The 17,783-nt window shown below is 42.4% G+C and overlaps 1 protein-coding gene across 1 annotated transcript in view; it reads left to right on the top strand.

The window, feature by feature from the left end:
* The window catches only part of GARRE1 (granule associated Rac and RHOG effector 1), a 61,341-nt gene that overhangs the window by 15,313 nt on the left and 28,245 nt on the right, over nt 1-17,783 (top strand). Inside the window, exon 2 of the mRNA XM_072421834.1 lies at nt 8,080-9,369. Coding sequence (XP_072277935.1) covers nt 8,884-9,369 — 486 coding nt within the window. The 5' untranslated portion in view covers nt 8,080-8,883. The remainder of the gene's footprint in view (nt 1-8,079; nt 9,370-17,783) is intronic.

Raw genomic sequence — 17,783 nt, forward strand, 5'->3', positions numbered from 1 at the left:
CATTTAATTGCTGCCATGTTATATAGAAGTAAAGAAAAAAAAAAGCTCAGACCAGGTTTCTTACGGCACATAGTGTGAAATCTGCACAGTTTTATATCAAGAAGTAAAAGGTCTCCTTGCTTGACGCGTTTCACAGCCTCCTCAGGGGAGGTTACTTGAAGAAACCTCATAGAGGCGAAACGTGTTGGGTGATGAGACCTTTTACTTTATGTATGTACTTATTTAAACTTGTTAATATAATGCAGTGTTGAACCCAGAAATTTTTTTAAGCTCGGTGGGAAGAAATTTTAGGTGGGTGGTAACTCCGGTATTGTGACCCAACTCTTCAGTAACCACTCAAAAGTAACCGGGTGGTTACTGAAAAGTGCCGGGTGGTGCGCCCAGCTAAAAGAGTGTGGGGAGAACACTGTAATGGAAAATTTGATGTAATGTTTTTGCTGTCACCAACTTGGTAATTATTATTGTTCTGATTTTTTTACTATTTCCTAAATCACCTAGTTTGAGTTTTTATGTTTTTGATTTCTTTGAATCTTAGGGGTGGTGTATAACATATTAAAGGATTGTGGGAGTCTCTCCCTTTTCTTTCTCTTGTGTATATGCTGCCGTGTTATGTAAGACAAGCACATTGTGACTGTGGAATTCCTGATCAATGTAGTGTAGGGATTGCTGTCTGTGGTCGGCTGTTCCTCCTGTCCATATAACCCTGACAGCTGCTCCTTGTACCTCCAGAGCCTGCATGTGTGAAGTGGAGACCTCTGAAAGGAGGTCAGATAATCTCAGCCCTGCCATGTTGTCACCTGTTTCAAGCAGCTGAGACCGACGGCCTTGTTGTCTGTGGTGTCCGGATAAATCTTACATCTGTCATGGACAAATATCGCAGTTTGCTGGGGTCATCGTGTATAAGCACCAGTTCCCAATCTTGCATTTCAGATTGCATTCTTTTTTTTTTATTTACTGCGTTTTTGCATGCAAAGCGGTACCTGCTACTTACAAATACACATAAAGCTTATTGTGTCCTTTTCATGCATTTTACATAAAGTTCTATTCTCTTCTATGGCAGATGCAATATATTATGATTCCTGGTATTGTATAGTGTGGAAAGCATATTGTAATAGTTATGTATTTAGTATGCAGAGCCTACAGGAAGGAAAAATGGGGCCACTAAAAGCTGAACTCCAGTATAAAAAAAGAAAAAGAATTCAGTTTTGTTTTTTTTGTTTTTCCATTATTATTATTAATATTAATAATAATAATAAGGAAAGGTGAATAAAGCAAAACTGTTTTGATCCTGTGTAAAGCCCAGGTTTGTATTAAAATGGTCACATCATTCTACTGTATATAGGGAAATATTGGCCATGTATTGGTCAGGGGCAGACTGCTATCTGGCTTGTCAGGGGAAGGAACCAGGGCTATAGAGATGGAAGTAATGATTGTGTATTTGGAGTCAGAGGTTGCAAAAATGTATCAAATCGGGCACTAACTGCAGCCCTGGAAGAAATGATCTGACACATTGAGCCCTGATTTATTAAAGCTCTCCAAGCCTGGAGAGGATAAACTTTCAAAAGTGAAGCTGGGTGATCCAGCAAACCTGAAATGGATCTGCTTCAGGATTGAAAACATTTGCTAACAAGTACCAAATCGCCTTTAAGAAATCCCTTCCAGGTTTGCTGGATCGCCCAACTTCACTTATCAAAGTGTATTCTCTCGAGCTTTGGAGAGCTTTCATAAATCAGGCCCACTGTTAGAAAATTAAGACCATATGGAGGGGGGCAGACCACATGATCGGCTCGTCTACAATCACGGGGCTCTTTTTAGGCAGGCAGAACTCCGTGGTCATTTGTTAGGCACACCGTGGTCCTACCTTAATGAATAGAATAGGCCGCAGTATTCACACTGTGCAAAAGTTTTATATTTGGCATCCCAGCAGCCAACATAAAAGCCTTTTACAATGGGACTGCCGCCTCCATGTAGCCGGTGTCTCGTTCTTTTCTGGTTCTCTGTATTATTGGCCCTCGTCTGTTTTTATTACATAAAGGTTAAAAAACAACAAGCTAGAGGCAAGTAGGGATCTAATTTTAATTTTCAGGAACTATATTTATCCGAGTCGCCTCCAACAAAGGAAATGCCAGGGAGATTGTGCGGCTCTGTTTATTCTCCAAGTCATAAATCGGATTGTCAAACAATTCTAAGTTTGGATTTTGGGCTTTGAGGGGAAACTCTAAACACAAACCGGACCTATGGTAGCGGAAAGGTCCAGTGTCCTTGGACTACATAAAGACATCAGAAGACGGTCCAAAAAGAACTGACATCAGGAAGAGGTGTTTGTTTGTGCCTTGGAGTGGGGAAGATGGAGGCGCATGACATTGGTTTGTCTTGGGGGGAGAACAGTAGTGATTGAAACCAATTAAACAGAACTGCATGTTTTTGGAATGTGGGAGTACCCAGAGGAAACCCACACAAACCCAGGGAGAACCTGCAAACTCCATGCAGATTGTGTCCTGGTTGAGATTTAAACCTGGGACCCAGAACTGCAAAGGCCGGAGTGCTAACCACTTAGCCATCATGCTGCTGGTGGTGCAGACAGCATGGAGTATTCCCATTGGCTGGTGAATGCTCCTGGGGGAAAAAAATGCTTTTCTGACCGATATATTGATTACATTTTGATAGAGGATGCTCATTTTAATAATTACTATTGGATTCAATGTTTTTCAAAAGCATGTTTTCACTACCTTAAGGTGGAACCATGCGACTCGCCTATCCATGTTCCATTGCAATGCACTGCCATCTTCTTCTCTTTTTCCCGGATAGTTCTTTGGCCTTCTTGATTGGCCAAGCACGGGACGACGTAGTTTTCATGGAGGCATACAAGAGTTTATCCATTCCTGGTACATGCAGGGGAAGCAAGGATTACTTGGTATCCCCAACAACAAATGCTGAGCTACACATATGCAGCTTAGCAAAATTTGGCAGCGTTGGGGCAAGTAAGAAGTCTAAGTTCTACCAAAAACTGAAAAGTTTGTGGAATCTTTCCATTGCTTCTGGTAGAAAGTGCAGCCATGCTTTTTTAACACGGCAGCCCTCTCACACACTCTTTCTTCCCGCTGACCCGTGGATTTGTAAACCAACTTTCCTAGAATAAGGACGCTTGTTTTTTTTTTTTTTAGCTTTAGGTCAATTGCCTTTTAAAGGCAAGCCTGCAACGCAATGTATTTTAAAGCAGCCCAGATACTAAGTCTTTTATATGACTACCTCGAATGTTTGCTTATGTTGTCATTCCCCAAGTATGCGCGTCCCATGCCAGGAATCTCTTTAATACGATTAGCCGCAGTCCTTTTTTTTTTTTTTTTTTTTCCTTTTTTTCCTTTTTACATTGTTCCAGGGTTTAATGTGCTCAGCAGACTTACCCATCTTCATAATAGTGCCTTATCCAATTGTGTAATGTCATTATGTGCAATGCATATTGTTTACTATAAAAAGCTTCATCGTGAGCCTATACGGGCTTATTTAAAGCAGGACTCTGAGCAAACGGCAAAGCGCACAGATGCAACCAACATGCGAGCTGGTAATATCTGCCAAAGGATTTGTATGTCTGCTACTTATATTATTTAGAGGATTTTGGTATATTGTATTGCCAGAGGGTGCGACCAGTAGCCAAAACCTGCTGCTTCCTATGTCTAGCGCAGTGTTTCAGAACTTTTTTAACATGGGGAACTATTGTGATCACTTTCAGATCTATGGAACCCCTTCTATAACTTCTATGTCCACAGATCACAGTATATTAATGTGGTGATCAGTGGGAAGAATGCCTCTTACATTGCTGGCCATTGGGAAGAATGTCACCCTTGGAGATAACCAAAAAGATCATTGGGGTCACTTAGTCGGACCGGAGAGGTGCAAATTGCTCATTGCTCATGGACCCCCAGCAACCTCTGGAGGAATCCTGGATCGGAAACGCAGGGTTAGGTCTTTACGGTACTATTGAACCTCCCATAATGGTTCTACAAGAGTAACTACAACCAGATTCTTTATTATCTATGTATTGAATGCTTTTCCTGCTTTCCAAGTGTATGCATACCTTGTCTTCCTATTCCTCCTCTTGGTGCTTCAAGCTACTAGCCTTGGCCTGCAGCCCATAAGATGAATCTTCTTCCCTGCGGATTCACCTAGAATTTCAAAAAATTTTCCCTAAGTGTTTCCATGTCAATGTGGGGAGAGTTGGGGTTGGTGGCATGTGGTAGGCATTTAGGGGTAGGTGTACTATCTCTAGCATACTTGTCTTGTAGTTTGGAAGCCATGCAGAATGGAGGAATGTTCATACTCCAGGATGTGGGAGAATAACCCTCATGATATGGATGGTTCAGTGAATTTCTCAAGGAACCCCCGAAGGCTCATGGGTCAGCACCCTTGCTGTATGTGAAATGGTCATCAAAGTACAAAACAGAAAGAAGTTGACTATGTAACTCCATCTGACTTGCTGTAGGTTCTAACATACACCACTTTTGAGGGAGACGGGCCCACTTTTGAGGGAGGCGAGTCCGGCGGGCCCACTTTTAAGGGAGGCGAGTCCGGCGGGCCCACTTTTGAGGGGGGCGAGTCCGGCGGGCCCACTTTTGAGGGAGACTGAAAGGCATACCACTGAGACGATTATAAAGAAAGGTCGGCCCTTTAGTTTTCTTTTTTAATTGTGCTTTACAGGCGTTGTGTTGGTAACCCACCTGTCTCCGGTGTGTCATGTTTATTTACCTGTACAAACACAACACTGTTTCTGTAAACAACACGCTTGGATTGCTGTGTTTGCTTTGTAAGAAGGTTTCCTCTTCCTTACAATGGTGGCAAAAGGGGGTTTTATGTTAAAGAAGAACTGTAGTCTTTATAAACACCTTTCTCTCTTATTTAGAATCATATATATCTCTTTGTCTCACTTTGAACTTTTGGTGGTACTGTTGCTGTGGAATAGCAAGTGAGGTGAGATTGTTTATATTTTGATGAGAGATTATTCTGGCAAGTCTAAAGCTACGTACACACTTCCAATTATTATCGTCGGAAAACGAACGACCCGTTCATTTCCAACAATAAAAATTGGAAGTGTGTACGCAGCTTAACCTGTTGATTCGCATGTTAAACTAGGAGATGGGTCTCCGATTGGATTACTCCAGTGGGGAAGCCATTGTGGAACCAGAAATAGGTTGTTGATTTGTATAAACTGAGATTTGGTTGTTCTTTTTATCTTTTTGGATACACTGTGTATTATGTCTGCAATTACAGGCTGTGCATGTTCCTGAAGAAGCGGACTATATAATCCGAGAAACGCGTAGAATTTTTTGTCGGCCTGTTTATACCCATATATACCAAAGATGCGACCTGTATGATGATTTTATGATATTTTAGCAATGATTTTATACAAATAAAATTAACATTTATTATTTGGTTATATTTATATTTAAATGCCTTTAAAGTCCCGTGTCCATGACCTCATTTCTATATACTCCCCTGGTATGCTATATGGGATGTGGAATTCATTCATCAAAAGGAATGATCCTGAAGTAAAAAAATATATAAGTAGTTTCATATATAACTTCTATATTTGCGAAGAGACATGCAAATGTATTTTTATACCCATAAAAGGAGCTGATCAGGAACCATCATACTGGATGTCCTCCAGCCAAGAAATGACGGGTATTCTGACTGGCTGCAGCTTCTAATGCGAATTATAGAAAAAGCTAACCGTATGCATTTAAATCGGTATAATCCTTTTTAGTCCAGGACAGGAGGAGTACAACTGAAGTACAGGCTGGGGAACAGATTTAACAGGAGACTGGAGGGTAAATTTAATAAAGAAAAGCCTGCATGGCAGAATTGAATGAGAAAGTTACAGTTCCTAATCCCTTTCAGTAGTCTCTATGGCATACATATCTGTAACAGCTGTCATAATCTTTCAGGTTAGGATGGATTATCTTTAAACTTGGCCATTAATCCTTGTATAATCCCATCTAATAAATCAGTGTGATTCTCTAGTCACCAGTGTAAGGAGAGGATCGCTTGCAGGATGTTGTTTTATTTTTCTTATATCGATTAGTAGATTCCGTTCATGCAGGTTTGCAGGATATTATGAAACTTTATTTATAGCGCCAACATATTACACAGCGCGGTACATTAAATAGGGTTGCAAATGACAGATACAGACACTGACACAGGAAGAGAGGACCCTGTCCCAAAGAGCTTACAATCTAAGAGGAGGGGGAGGTATCATACAACAGTGGGGGGCATTGTCTAAGTTTTTTCTGTGCAAAGTATCCTGTATTGATATCCATATTCCCAACATACAGGAGTATTCTCTCTGGCCCTTTTACCTGGGCGCACTTTTCAGTAACCACCTGGCTGTTTTGGGTGGTTACTGATGAGTTGGGTCACATTACAGGGGCTCCCACCCAGTTTAAAATAAATTCTGGGTTAAACACTGATACAGAGCTGCATTTAACCTGCCTGAAGTTCAGTTTTTGGTTTAATGTGATCTAGATGAAGTACATATGAAAGTTTTACTTAAATTGCTGGATTTGAAGAAAGTCTGTACATATCTGATTCCTAAAAATATTCCGTAACCATATGATGCATAATAAAGTGATGGGTTTACTTTAATGGGACCCTGCAGCTGCCTCTATTTACTTTCCTTCACTCCCCCATCATTCTATTCTTATATATGTACTTGTGGGTGTATGGAAACTTTTGATTAATTCCCCTTCTTGCCATGTGACCTATACGCAGAATCTAGCAGTGTCACATGGGGATGGTAGGGAGCGATCTCGGCCCTGTGTAAGCTCCAAGACATTTGCTGCCTTCCCTCCAGCCGGGACAGGTGAAGGGGAGGTAAGTATAAGTAGCTGCGGGGGGGGAAGGACTGACCTCCTTCACGCTGTGTGGTTTCATTGTAATGCATGTTAAAGCAGTTCATTTCGGTATCTGCAGCAAAACCAAAACTTTTTTGTTTTTAATAGTGTGTGCTGAAGCTGGTGCTTGTCCATACCTACTGTGCGTTGGGGAACTTTTTTTCAGGTGCACCTCGTGCTGCCAGGTGGTTATTGTAAAGTGCTGGGTGGTGTGCCCGGCTAAAAGTGGCTGGGGAGAACACAGACTGTCCCTTTTATTCTTACCTTGTGAAGGATATACTGACCCGAATCTTAGGCTGTATTATCTACACCGACTGCAATGTCCTGCTCAGACCTTTGCATTTCTCCTCCAGAATGGCATAACGCTTAGAAATACGTACACACGTCACATGATAGGGCCAGTATCGGATGAGAATCTGGCGCGTGTACTGCGCTTGTTGGCCGATGTTCAGTCTGATCGACTGATGACGAATTATCGCAATAAAAGTGAAGGGGAGAGAGCACAGTGGGGTGCCGCTCCGTCGTTCTCTCCCCTTCCCTCTCCACAAAGCAGAACAGTGCTGTATGTACATCACTTATTCATGCACTGTGCAGTCTTTCGTCGTTGGACAATTATTGCATGTGTGTACCCAGCCTTCATCCCCACTGGTGCAAGCAAGGGACCACTAATACATCCCTATTTATTGTACAATGTTGTGTAATATGTTGGTGCTATATAAATACTGTTTAATGATAATTACAGCAGCCAAGAGGCAGCTGGGTCGTTTTTGCAAATGGTATTTAGAAGGGGCTCCATGACAAATGGTGGCATGATACAAAACGATCGTAGCTGGGGAAATGCTGAAAAACTAAAAAGCTTTGTGCAGGGTTTCAATGCAAGGTGAACTCAGCATGTGTACACGCTATGATTTCCTTTCTATCTTTCCCAGAAGGGGGCTTGATCTGTGCAGTGAATATTATGTTCTTGTCTGATATAAGTAAATAACGGCAGACCGTTTCTTGTCAGCTGTGGCCATCTTGTTCTTATTACAGTTATACAATAACAACCCACACAACTGTGCAGGACAATGGCCACTTTTACTCCGTGCGTATATTATTCCACGCTCCTCCCCAAAAATCTTTCAGGGCTGCGAACTTTGGCAATAATAAAAACAACTGTACTGAAACCCTCTCTCATTTTTCTTTCCTTTTGCAGGAAATGACCTAGAGGCCTTACGAATACATTGTGCGCATTCTTTCTCCACAACGCCATCCAGAGCAAATTCAATCTGGGAGCTGCACTTGTTTCCGCTGTTACCAACTACCTCAACGTACCCAGAGGAAGAGGAGGGGAGAGAAGCTTTCCCAGTAGCAAATCTGTGATTTCACACTATCAAGAACATAGTATTAGAAGCACTTCAACTTGGAGCAGACTGGATCTGCTGGACTGTAGCATTTACACATCTAGTTAGTACCATATATATATATTTTTTTCCTTTTTTCCCCCATTCAGAGGCTTAGGATCCCTTGAAACCCACTGTTGACCAGTGTTTTTGTTTCATTTTTTTTTGTTTGCAACTTTTTGGTTGAAATTTTGTGCTTTCTTTTTTCATTTAAAGGATCATATTTTTTTTTTTCTGATTTGCTCCTTCCTCTCCGGTTGTCTGTAAAGGATTGTGCAGCAGTGGGATTCCTGGACGGTGACAAACATTAAAAAGGGACCGGAGCTGTAAGACAAAGGGACGCTCACAGCTTTTTCGGAGACTTCAGCTGGTTTGGGATATATAAAAGTTGTGAGCTGCAGCTGGGCTGCATGGAGTCCTGAAATTCTCCAAGTCAGCATATTTGCTGCCTTCCTCTGCTGATACAGATTTACCCACGCTTGCCTTTTGGAGAAATGCCTTTTCCGAAACCTATGTATGCAGCCCTCCTTTATTATTTAACCTAGCGCATCGTTTCAAAAGGCTGATTCTGGAGGAGCCTGTCTAGGTTTGGGACGCCTTTGGCTACTAGGTCACCTATGTATTGCTGTAGCGCACAAGAAAGTAAGATGGACTACAAGAGGCGGTTTTTGCTTGGCGGGTCCAAGCAGAAGGTGCAGCAACACCAGCAGTACCAAATGCCCGAGCTCAGCCGGACTCTGAGCGCACCCTTGGCCTCAACAACCCCTTTAGTGTCCTCGGCTAACACGGGCAACTGCCCTCATCCTGGCGGCCACACTACTCCTATCGCGGACATCCAGCAGGGTATCTCAAAGTATTTGGACGCGCTTAACGTCTTCTGCCGCGCCAGCACTTTCCTAACGGACCTTTTCAGCAGTGTTTTCCAAAACTCGCACTACTCGAAGGCAGCTATGCAACTCAAAGACGTGCAGGAACATGTCATGGAGGCTGCAAGTCGACTCACTGCAGCAATAAAACCAGAGATCGCAAAAATGCTTATGGAGCTGAGCGCTGGGGCCGCCAACTTTAAAGACCAGAATGAGTTTAGCCTACAGGACATAGAGGTTAGTTTGCTTTTTGTCTATAACTGTTGTTTTGTTTTAGAAGGTCCCTTAATTTAAATGTTCACATCCACAGGTAATTCTTTAAATTTTTGGTTCTTACCCCAGGCATAATGCATATAAAGGAATTCACATAAAAGGGGGCTATTTTACCTGCCACAGAATTTGTATTTCTGTCCATCAAACCCTGAGCCTGAGCCAGGCACATCTTGACCACACAGCCAGTTGGATAACACCGCTTGTGTCCTCTCTCCACCCCCAGCCTTCTGATTGGACTGTGAAAAAGCAGCAGGAGACCAATGAAGTCAGCTCTCTAACTGCTTTGCCATCCTATTAGCTGGCTCCAATTTCAGCAACTTTATTGTTATTATTATTACGCCGTATTTATATAGTGTCCACATAATACACAGCACTGTACAAAGTCCATAGTCATGTCACTAACTGTGCCCCAAAGAAGCTCACAATCTAATGTCCCTACCATAGTCATATGTCATTACCACAGTCTAAGGTCAGTTTTGGGTTGAAGCCAATTACCTGACTGCATGTTTTTGGAATGTAGGAGGAAACCGGAGTACCCGGAGGAAATCAAGCAAACTCGGGGAGAACCTGCAAACTCCATGCAGATAGTGTCCTGGCTAAGATTTGAACCTGGCACCCAGTGCCGCAAAGGCCGGAGTGCTAACCACTGAGCCACCGTGCTGCCCATAAACCGTAATATCCAACAAATTATTAGTCCCCTTTTTCTGTCTTCTGTATTTGGGAAAGCAGGTACTTAAATTTTAATCACCCCAACATTGAAGCACACTTTTTACACTAATTGCATTCAAAAGTTAAACTATGTGTACTGTGGTGCATCAATTTCTAAATGTGGAGTTAAAACTAAAAAAGAACGGGCTCCACCAAATAAGTATTCATTTTATATATATATATATTTTTTAGGAGAATGCATTTTACCTTGACCCAGACTGGCACAATATCTGATCTGGTGTTTCCTAAAAAATTTTGTGAAGGGCAGTGTTCTCCCCAGAAACTTTTAGCTGGACGCACCACCCGGCACCCTGTTACTGAAAAGTGTCGGGTGGTTTGCCCAGCTTAAAGGGTCTGGGGAGAACACTGAATGTATATCCTTTGGTTTAAATACAACACTAGATCATTCTAGTTTCTGAGTATTTTGCAATGGTGGGAATGCAATTCAATTAGAGCCGGGTCACAATACAGGTCTGCCATGGCCTACAGCTTCTTCCCACCCCATCCAGCTTAAAATAAATTCTGTGGAAATTACTGAATGGGAACTGCAGGTTACATGTTCTGAACTGATGGAAGGAGATGGACAAAAATTCAATTGCCCCATTTGTGCACTAATTGTAAACCCTAAACTATTTCTTACCAAAGAAATGTCCTTAATATATATAATGTGGTTCCTCTCCAGAGCATTTTAGCTGGGCTCACCACCCAGCACATTTCAGTAACCACTCGGCTGTTTTTGGGTGGTTCCTGAAAAATTGGGCCACAATACAGTTGCTCTGCCAACTTTTTGGGGCCTGTTTTGGGTGTTTTTTGAAGAGTAGGGTTATAATACAGGGTTGTCACCCGCCTACAGCTTCTTCCCACCCGGCTTAAAAAAAAGCCTTCCTCCTTGTGCCAACTGTTTCCTGCTGTAATATGTATTCATGCTTATTGCTGTTTTCCTATCACTTCCTTTTTGGTGACCTTAGGACCCAATCATGTTTATGTACTTTGAGATGGGGGGAAAAACGAACTTGAGGGGCATTTCAGACCACGGCAGAGAGACCACTGCCATCTGACAAGGTGCAATGATGTGTGTGTGTGGTTTGCAGCACAGCCACAGACTGAAAGTTATTTGCAAGCCATGAAGTATAAGACTTTCCAGAATTATTATTTTCAATGTCTAAGGTTGTGCAAAAAAAGCCTCATTGTATCCTGAGTTCGAACAATGTGTTTACTGTAACCACAGCCACTTTAATGGTTGCTGTCATTTCTGAACGGCTGCAAACTGAGACTACAGTAGGACAAGGGGACGAATACGTTCTAATAAAATTCAATTTCATCTGCTTTATAAGAATTGCCTGTTTGCCTCATCTTCCTCCATTGAAGCGTTAATCCAGCAGCCATCACCTGGGCTTCAGGAAAACCTCACTTCCTGTTTCCATGTTTGGAGGCCAGGATGTAACTCACAGCTGTTTCCATGGAAAAGTGTGAACGAAAATGAGCTTTTCCTGCAGGAAACACCAGCATCTCTTCGGGGATCTTTTATTAGCTAACGAGCTCCTGAAAATAGCCGCCGTTCCTAGAGACACCGTGGCCGAGGATGCGCAGAGAGCAGAGAAGCCGACGTTGTTGCCCATTGCAAATAGTGATAGTCAAGGACTCATTTCCCTGATTGTGTTCCTGCTGTGAAAACGGAAGCTCTGTTGCTTCTGACGGCATCAAAATTGCTTTTATCTCGGCTATCAAAAGATTAGTCCAACCAAGAGTGATAGTTTTGTGTTGGTAGATACCGGATTGTATGTCTGAGCTTACCAACAGAAACCTTCAGTAAATCTTCAAACACACAGCATGATGGCTCAGTGGTTAGCAGTCTGCCTTTGCAGCGCTGGGTCCCAGGTATGAATCTCAGCCAGGACACTATCTGCATGGAGTTTGCAGATTCTCCCCGTGTTTGCATAGGTTTCATCCGGGTATTCCGGTTTTCTCCCACATTCCAAAAACATGCAGTTAGGTCAATAGGCTTCCTCCCAAAATTGACCCTTAGCCTGTATTAAAGAGACATGACTATAGGGACATTAGATCGTGAGCACCGTAAAGGGACAGCTAGTGACATGGCTATGGACTTTGTACAGCACTGCGTGATATGTTGGTGCTATATCAATACTCTGTACTAATAATAATAACACATCCATATTTGTTATGTCTTTAAAAACCTGTTCTTCCTGCCGAAAATCCAATGAGCTCCCACTTTCATGTAGTGAGCTGACGTTTCCTCTGCTTCACTGAAATCCCAAGCACTGTAGTCGGACCTTCTCAGAAGAATTGCCCACAGAACTCCTGGGCACCATAACATAAGGGCAGAGTTAACGGCTCACTCAGGATTATTAGGTTTTTTCTAAAATTTGTAATTAATTCCAAGGACCAGAAACAGGGGAAAATATTATTCCAGGCCAAAGATTCCTTTTTTTTCTAGACATACACCTAATAATTTTTTTTCTTTCACCTTCTCCATTATATATGGTTTTTAGCATTGTCTAAATCTGGAATCCAAACAATATCCCCGCCTATTGTTAGGCTGTCGTTTGTCGCTGAAAGAGGTGCTACAAGTGAAAGTACAGCGAGAGTGATTAATACTCCCTGGTTCAATTTGCTCCAACGGGAAAAAAATCCTTCCCGATTCCATTAGACAATCTGATGTTCCCTGGATCACAGCAGTCTCTCTTAGTTTTACTTTAAAGCTTTAATCTCTAGGTATATTCTGTGCTTCTAGAAATCATCCAGCTTTTTCTTAACGCAATCTATAGAACTTGCTGAAATGTGGGAGCCGATTCCACATTTACAGTGAAGAATCCCTTCCTCATGCAGAAGGATAAATTGGTTTTGGTCATTTGCACAGAATCCTTCCTAGTGGAATATCCCAGGTCATTAAAAGGGTTCATGAATACAACTAAAGGAAAGGCACATAGGTGACCAAAATCACAGGTGAAAAAGGTGGAAAAAGCAGCTGTGAATCACATTTGCTTCCACCAGCACATGTTTGCCTTCCCCTTAAAAAGATCTATAATTAGAATTTGCACTCCCTCTGAGTCAGCAGGGCCCAGGTCTGCAGCAGCAAACTGAATAATAACAGGTGAACCCCTTTCTTGCCATTAAAAAAAATGGGGAGCAGATATACACATGTCAGATTTTCACCCGAGATAAATGGCTGTGCTCATCATCTAATGTGTGTATGAACCCTTACAGCCAAATTGGTAGTATACTATTTTACTATATTCCACACACTCCCTGCCTCTACTGCTGCCTAAATATAAAGTTTCATAAGAAAAGATTAAGCAATAAATAAAGGGCAGCACGGCGGCTCAGTGGTTAGCACTCCGGCCTTTGCAGTGCTGGGTCCCAGGTTGGAATCTTGGCCAGGACTCTATCTGCATGGAGTTTGAAGGATCTCCCCGTGTCTGCGTACGTTTTTTCCGGGAACCCCGGTTTCCTCCCACATTCCAAAAACATGCAATTAGGTTATTTGGCTTCCCCCCAAAACTTTATTATTGACATATGACTATGGTAGGGCCATTAGATTGTAAGCTGCTTAGAGCTAGTGACATGACTATGAACTTTGTACAGCGCTGTGTAATGTGTCGGCGCTATATAAATACTGTGTAATAATAAATGCAGAGCTAGTGCTGGGTTAGTGTATTCTATCAATACATTTGAAATTCAATAAAAAGCAGCATAACTCTCTTTAAACCACAACCCGTTGTTTCATTAGGTAATTTTCTTGCAGATTTCTCCTTTGGTGACCATACCGGTGCAATGTAAATTTGCCGTTTTATAGTCGTCCTACAAAAACAACGTAAGCTGAAAAAAAAAAACAAAAAAAACAGGAGATAAAGGCTTAGGGGATTTTCTTTAAAACAAAAGATGTTTCCTGTTACAGGCAGTCTTGGCATTCGCTAAAGATTCTGGGTAGCTTTTGGGGTTTAATTGTAATTAGGAAGCAGACGTCACTTGAATTGAAGGGGCTTTCCACTCTTTTATCGAGATAACTCTGAGATGTCAAAAAGTAGGAAATAAAATTCAAAAAGATCTGAGATCTACATAAAACAAATTCATCCTATTGATAGTATTGGGTTGGATAGAGTTTAACATTTCAGCGCATAGCCTTAGGTCTTACAATACAGAAATGCAGTTGTTCCCAATCACTTTTACATATCAAAAAGTTGACATTTCTAGATGTTTCTTAGTGTTTCTCGAGGGGTTCCTTGAGCATTGAGCAGTTTGTGACACTAAAGTCAGACTAAGTGACCCCACTGATCTTTTTGGCTATCTGTAAGGGTGACATTCTTCCCAATGGCCAGCAATGTAAGAGGAATTCTTCCCACTGACCACTACACTAATGTACTGTGGGCTGGGGATATAATTGTAATAGAAGGGGTTCCCTGAAGACCTAAACATTATTTCAAGGGTTCCCTCATGTTAAAAGGAAAGATTGATCTAGATAGTTTTGTAGTAAAACCATGAACGTAATTTTATATTCCAGTCCCTGCTCAGTGCTTGTCCTTCTGTGACTTCAGGCTGCTCTGTGCACATTCTCATACACAGCTGGGCACAGGATGGCCATTTGGAAGCAGCTCGCCTATTGTTTTTACAGAACCGCGAGAGGAAAAGGGATTTTGGCCAGAGTTCTTTATTTACATGTTAATCCATAATATCCTTCGTTTAAAAGCTGTTCTTGATATTCTGCTTTTATCTGCATCTTGCTGGAACACTAATGAGTTAATAGGGAACATGGGTTCAGCTCTTGATTTAGAAGTTCAGTTTTGAGTGTTTTGGCTGTAGAGGAGCCTTCCCTCTCCATGTCAGTACATGAGTGTCCTCCTCTTTTTTTGTCTCATAACACTGTGGGATAAAGGCCCAGGATTTCCTCCTAATGATCCCGCTGTCCCAGCAGCCCATACACTCCCTAGCTCCTCTCAGTCTGCTCCATTTCCTTCTTTCATTATCTCGCCTAATCCAGATTTATATGGTTCCTTCCCCGCAGACACTCACACACCAGCTCAGGCCTTGGAAAGGAAAACAATTCTTCACAATTTTACAAATGGTACTTCTGAGGGACCAGAAAACCTGGAGTGGAAGCAGCCTTGTGTAAGAGCTTCTAAACTGAATGAAGGTCACGGCAACCCAAACCAATCTTCCAATTCTGTGTTCAATTATTATTATTACTATTCTGTATTTATATAGCGCCAACATTTGTACAATAAATAGGGGTTGCAAATGACAGACAGTAACACAGGAGGATGAGAGGACCTTGCCCAGAAGAGCTTACAATCTAGAAGGTGGGGGAAGTATCATACAATAGGAGGGCGGATATGGAATGGTGGGGGAGACAGAAGAAGATGGGTAGGTGAGGTTGAAGCGTTGGGTATTGAGGGCTCTTTTAAATGAGCAGAAATTAGGACAAGCTAAATAGGACGAGGAAGACCATTCCAGAGAGTTGGGGCAGCTCTAGAAAAGTCTTGGAGCCATGCGTGTGATGAGGTTATGAGGGAGGAGGAAGTCACATTAGTAGGTCATTGGAGGAGTGAAGAGAGTGGCACTGATTTGTGTTCCTAAATGTTCCTTATTAGAGATGTCACTGCAGAGTTCTCCGCGGGCGCACCACCCAGCACGTTTTGGTAACCATCCAACTTTTTGTGGGTGGTTACTGTAATGTTTGGTCACAATATTGGGGCTTCCACCCAGCTTTCTGGGGAGAACAATGTCACTGGATACTTGAACTGTGTGATCTCTCATCCATGAAATATCCAGTGCAATGTATAATATTGCAGCATACTAGTCCTGAAACATTAATAAACAGGATTTATATAGCGCCAACATATTACGCAGCGCTGTATAATAAATAGGGGTTGCAAATGACAGACAGATACAGACAGTGATACAGGAGGAGAGGACCCCAACCAAAGTCGCTTACAATATAGCGGATTATTTTTTTTTTTTCTTTTTTGAGGGCAAATACAATTTCTTCAGTATTCTCCCCAGACCCTTTTAGTAACCACCTGGCTATTTTTTGTTGGATATTGATGAACTAGGTCCCAATACAGGGGCCACCACCCGCCTACAATTCTCACCCAGCTTAAAATAATTTCTGCAATCACCACTGCTCTGCAATTATTGCAAGAGTGCCTGTTGATCCTGCAAGTATTTTACATTCTGAGCATTGAACTGAGAATTCAGTCTGTCTTTCCTGTTCCATTTTTGTGGACTACAAAGCCCCCCCCCCTCATACATAATGAGGCTAGAGGAGAACAATCTGGGCTGACAAAGCTGCTTCTCCATAGAGAATGCATGGGTAGTAAGGCAGCGCAGGCACACGTTAAATCTTGATCGTTTCCAGCAATAAAAGAGTGACAGGTGAATGATCGAGCACTGTACACACAGCACTCTTCTAAAGTATGGAAGGGGGATGAGTAAGCAGCACCCCACTGTGCTCTTCCCTATTCATTTATGTAGCTGTCATTGAACACATTGCGACCTCTGTACACATGTTAGATTCTTGTCCAAGAGAAGTCTGACCATTCATATCCGGGCGTGAGAATATTCTGACGTTTGTACAGGATCACCAGGTGCAAACGAAGGGGAAAAAGTAAACAAATCCTATCCCAAACAAGGGCTGGAGACCTGCAGCACATAACATTATAGCTCTATGCTTTAGGTGCACTTTAAGCCATGCTTTCTAGGCGTTGGGCACATAACTACTAATATATGCAAACCTTATTCTGTCCTATTTTGTGATTGCATAAAATAAGTCGTCTGAACACGCCATATCTGTCAGCCTTCCAGGTGCTTATCAGTATGGAAAAAATTTCAGATACATTTTGATTGCAAAGGTTTTTCTGTCAAGGTGCAAGCAGTCTATCTATGTTAAGGAACATTATCTAAAAACTGAAAGCCCCAGCATGCATCTGGCTCTGTGGCACTTGTGGGTTTCTAGGATTTGGCATTTGGTCTGAAGTTTTTCTAATAAAGAATTCTTAACTCCGGACATTTCTCAATTTATCTGTTAGGGATTATGTAGGAATAGATTGTAAGCTCTTTGGGGCAGGGTCTTCCCTTCCTCCTGTTTCACTGCCTGTATCTGTCTGTCATTTGCAACCCCTAATTATTATACAGCGCTCCGTAATATGTTGGCGCTAATAAAATCCTGTTTACTATTGTAACAATGGTTGGTGGTAACACTATGACAATATGCATATCAGTCATTGGTGTCTGTTCTCAAGTTTTTCACAATCGTCCCCACCTGTCTATCTGCAGGGGAGATAGATGGAGTGACACCCCGCTGCCCTCTCTCCTCTTCACTTTCATTACGTGTCTTGGCCGTCCGTGGATCCGCCAGGATGGACGACGAGCACTGTACACATTCAGATTTGTGTCCGATATCCTCTCTGAGGTGATTATTAGCCTAAGGCTACGTACACACGTGCAATGCTTCTCGTCTGGTAATCGGCTAAGGGCTGATATCGGACAAGAATCTGGCGTGTGTACAGCGTCCATCGTCAGAACGACCGTCCTGGTGGATCCAAGGATGATGGACGACGAACAAACGTAATGGAAGCGAAGGGGGAGAGCGCGCAGTGGGGTGCCGCTCCGTCTTTCTCCCTCTCACCTCTCCATAGAGCAGAACGGTGCTGTAT

The sequence above is a fragment of the Pyxicephalus adspersus genome, chromosome 9 (genome assembly GCF_032062135.1).
Source record: "Pyxicephalus adspersus chromosome 9, UCB_Pads_2.0, whole genome shotgun sequence".
Lineage (NCBI taxonomy): Eukaryota > Metazoa > Chordata > Amphibia > Anura > Pyxicephalidae > Pyxicephalus > Pyxicephalus adspersus.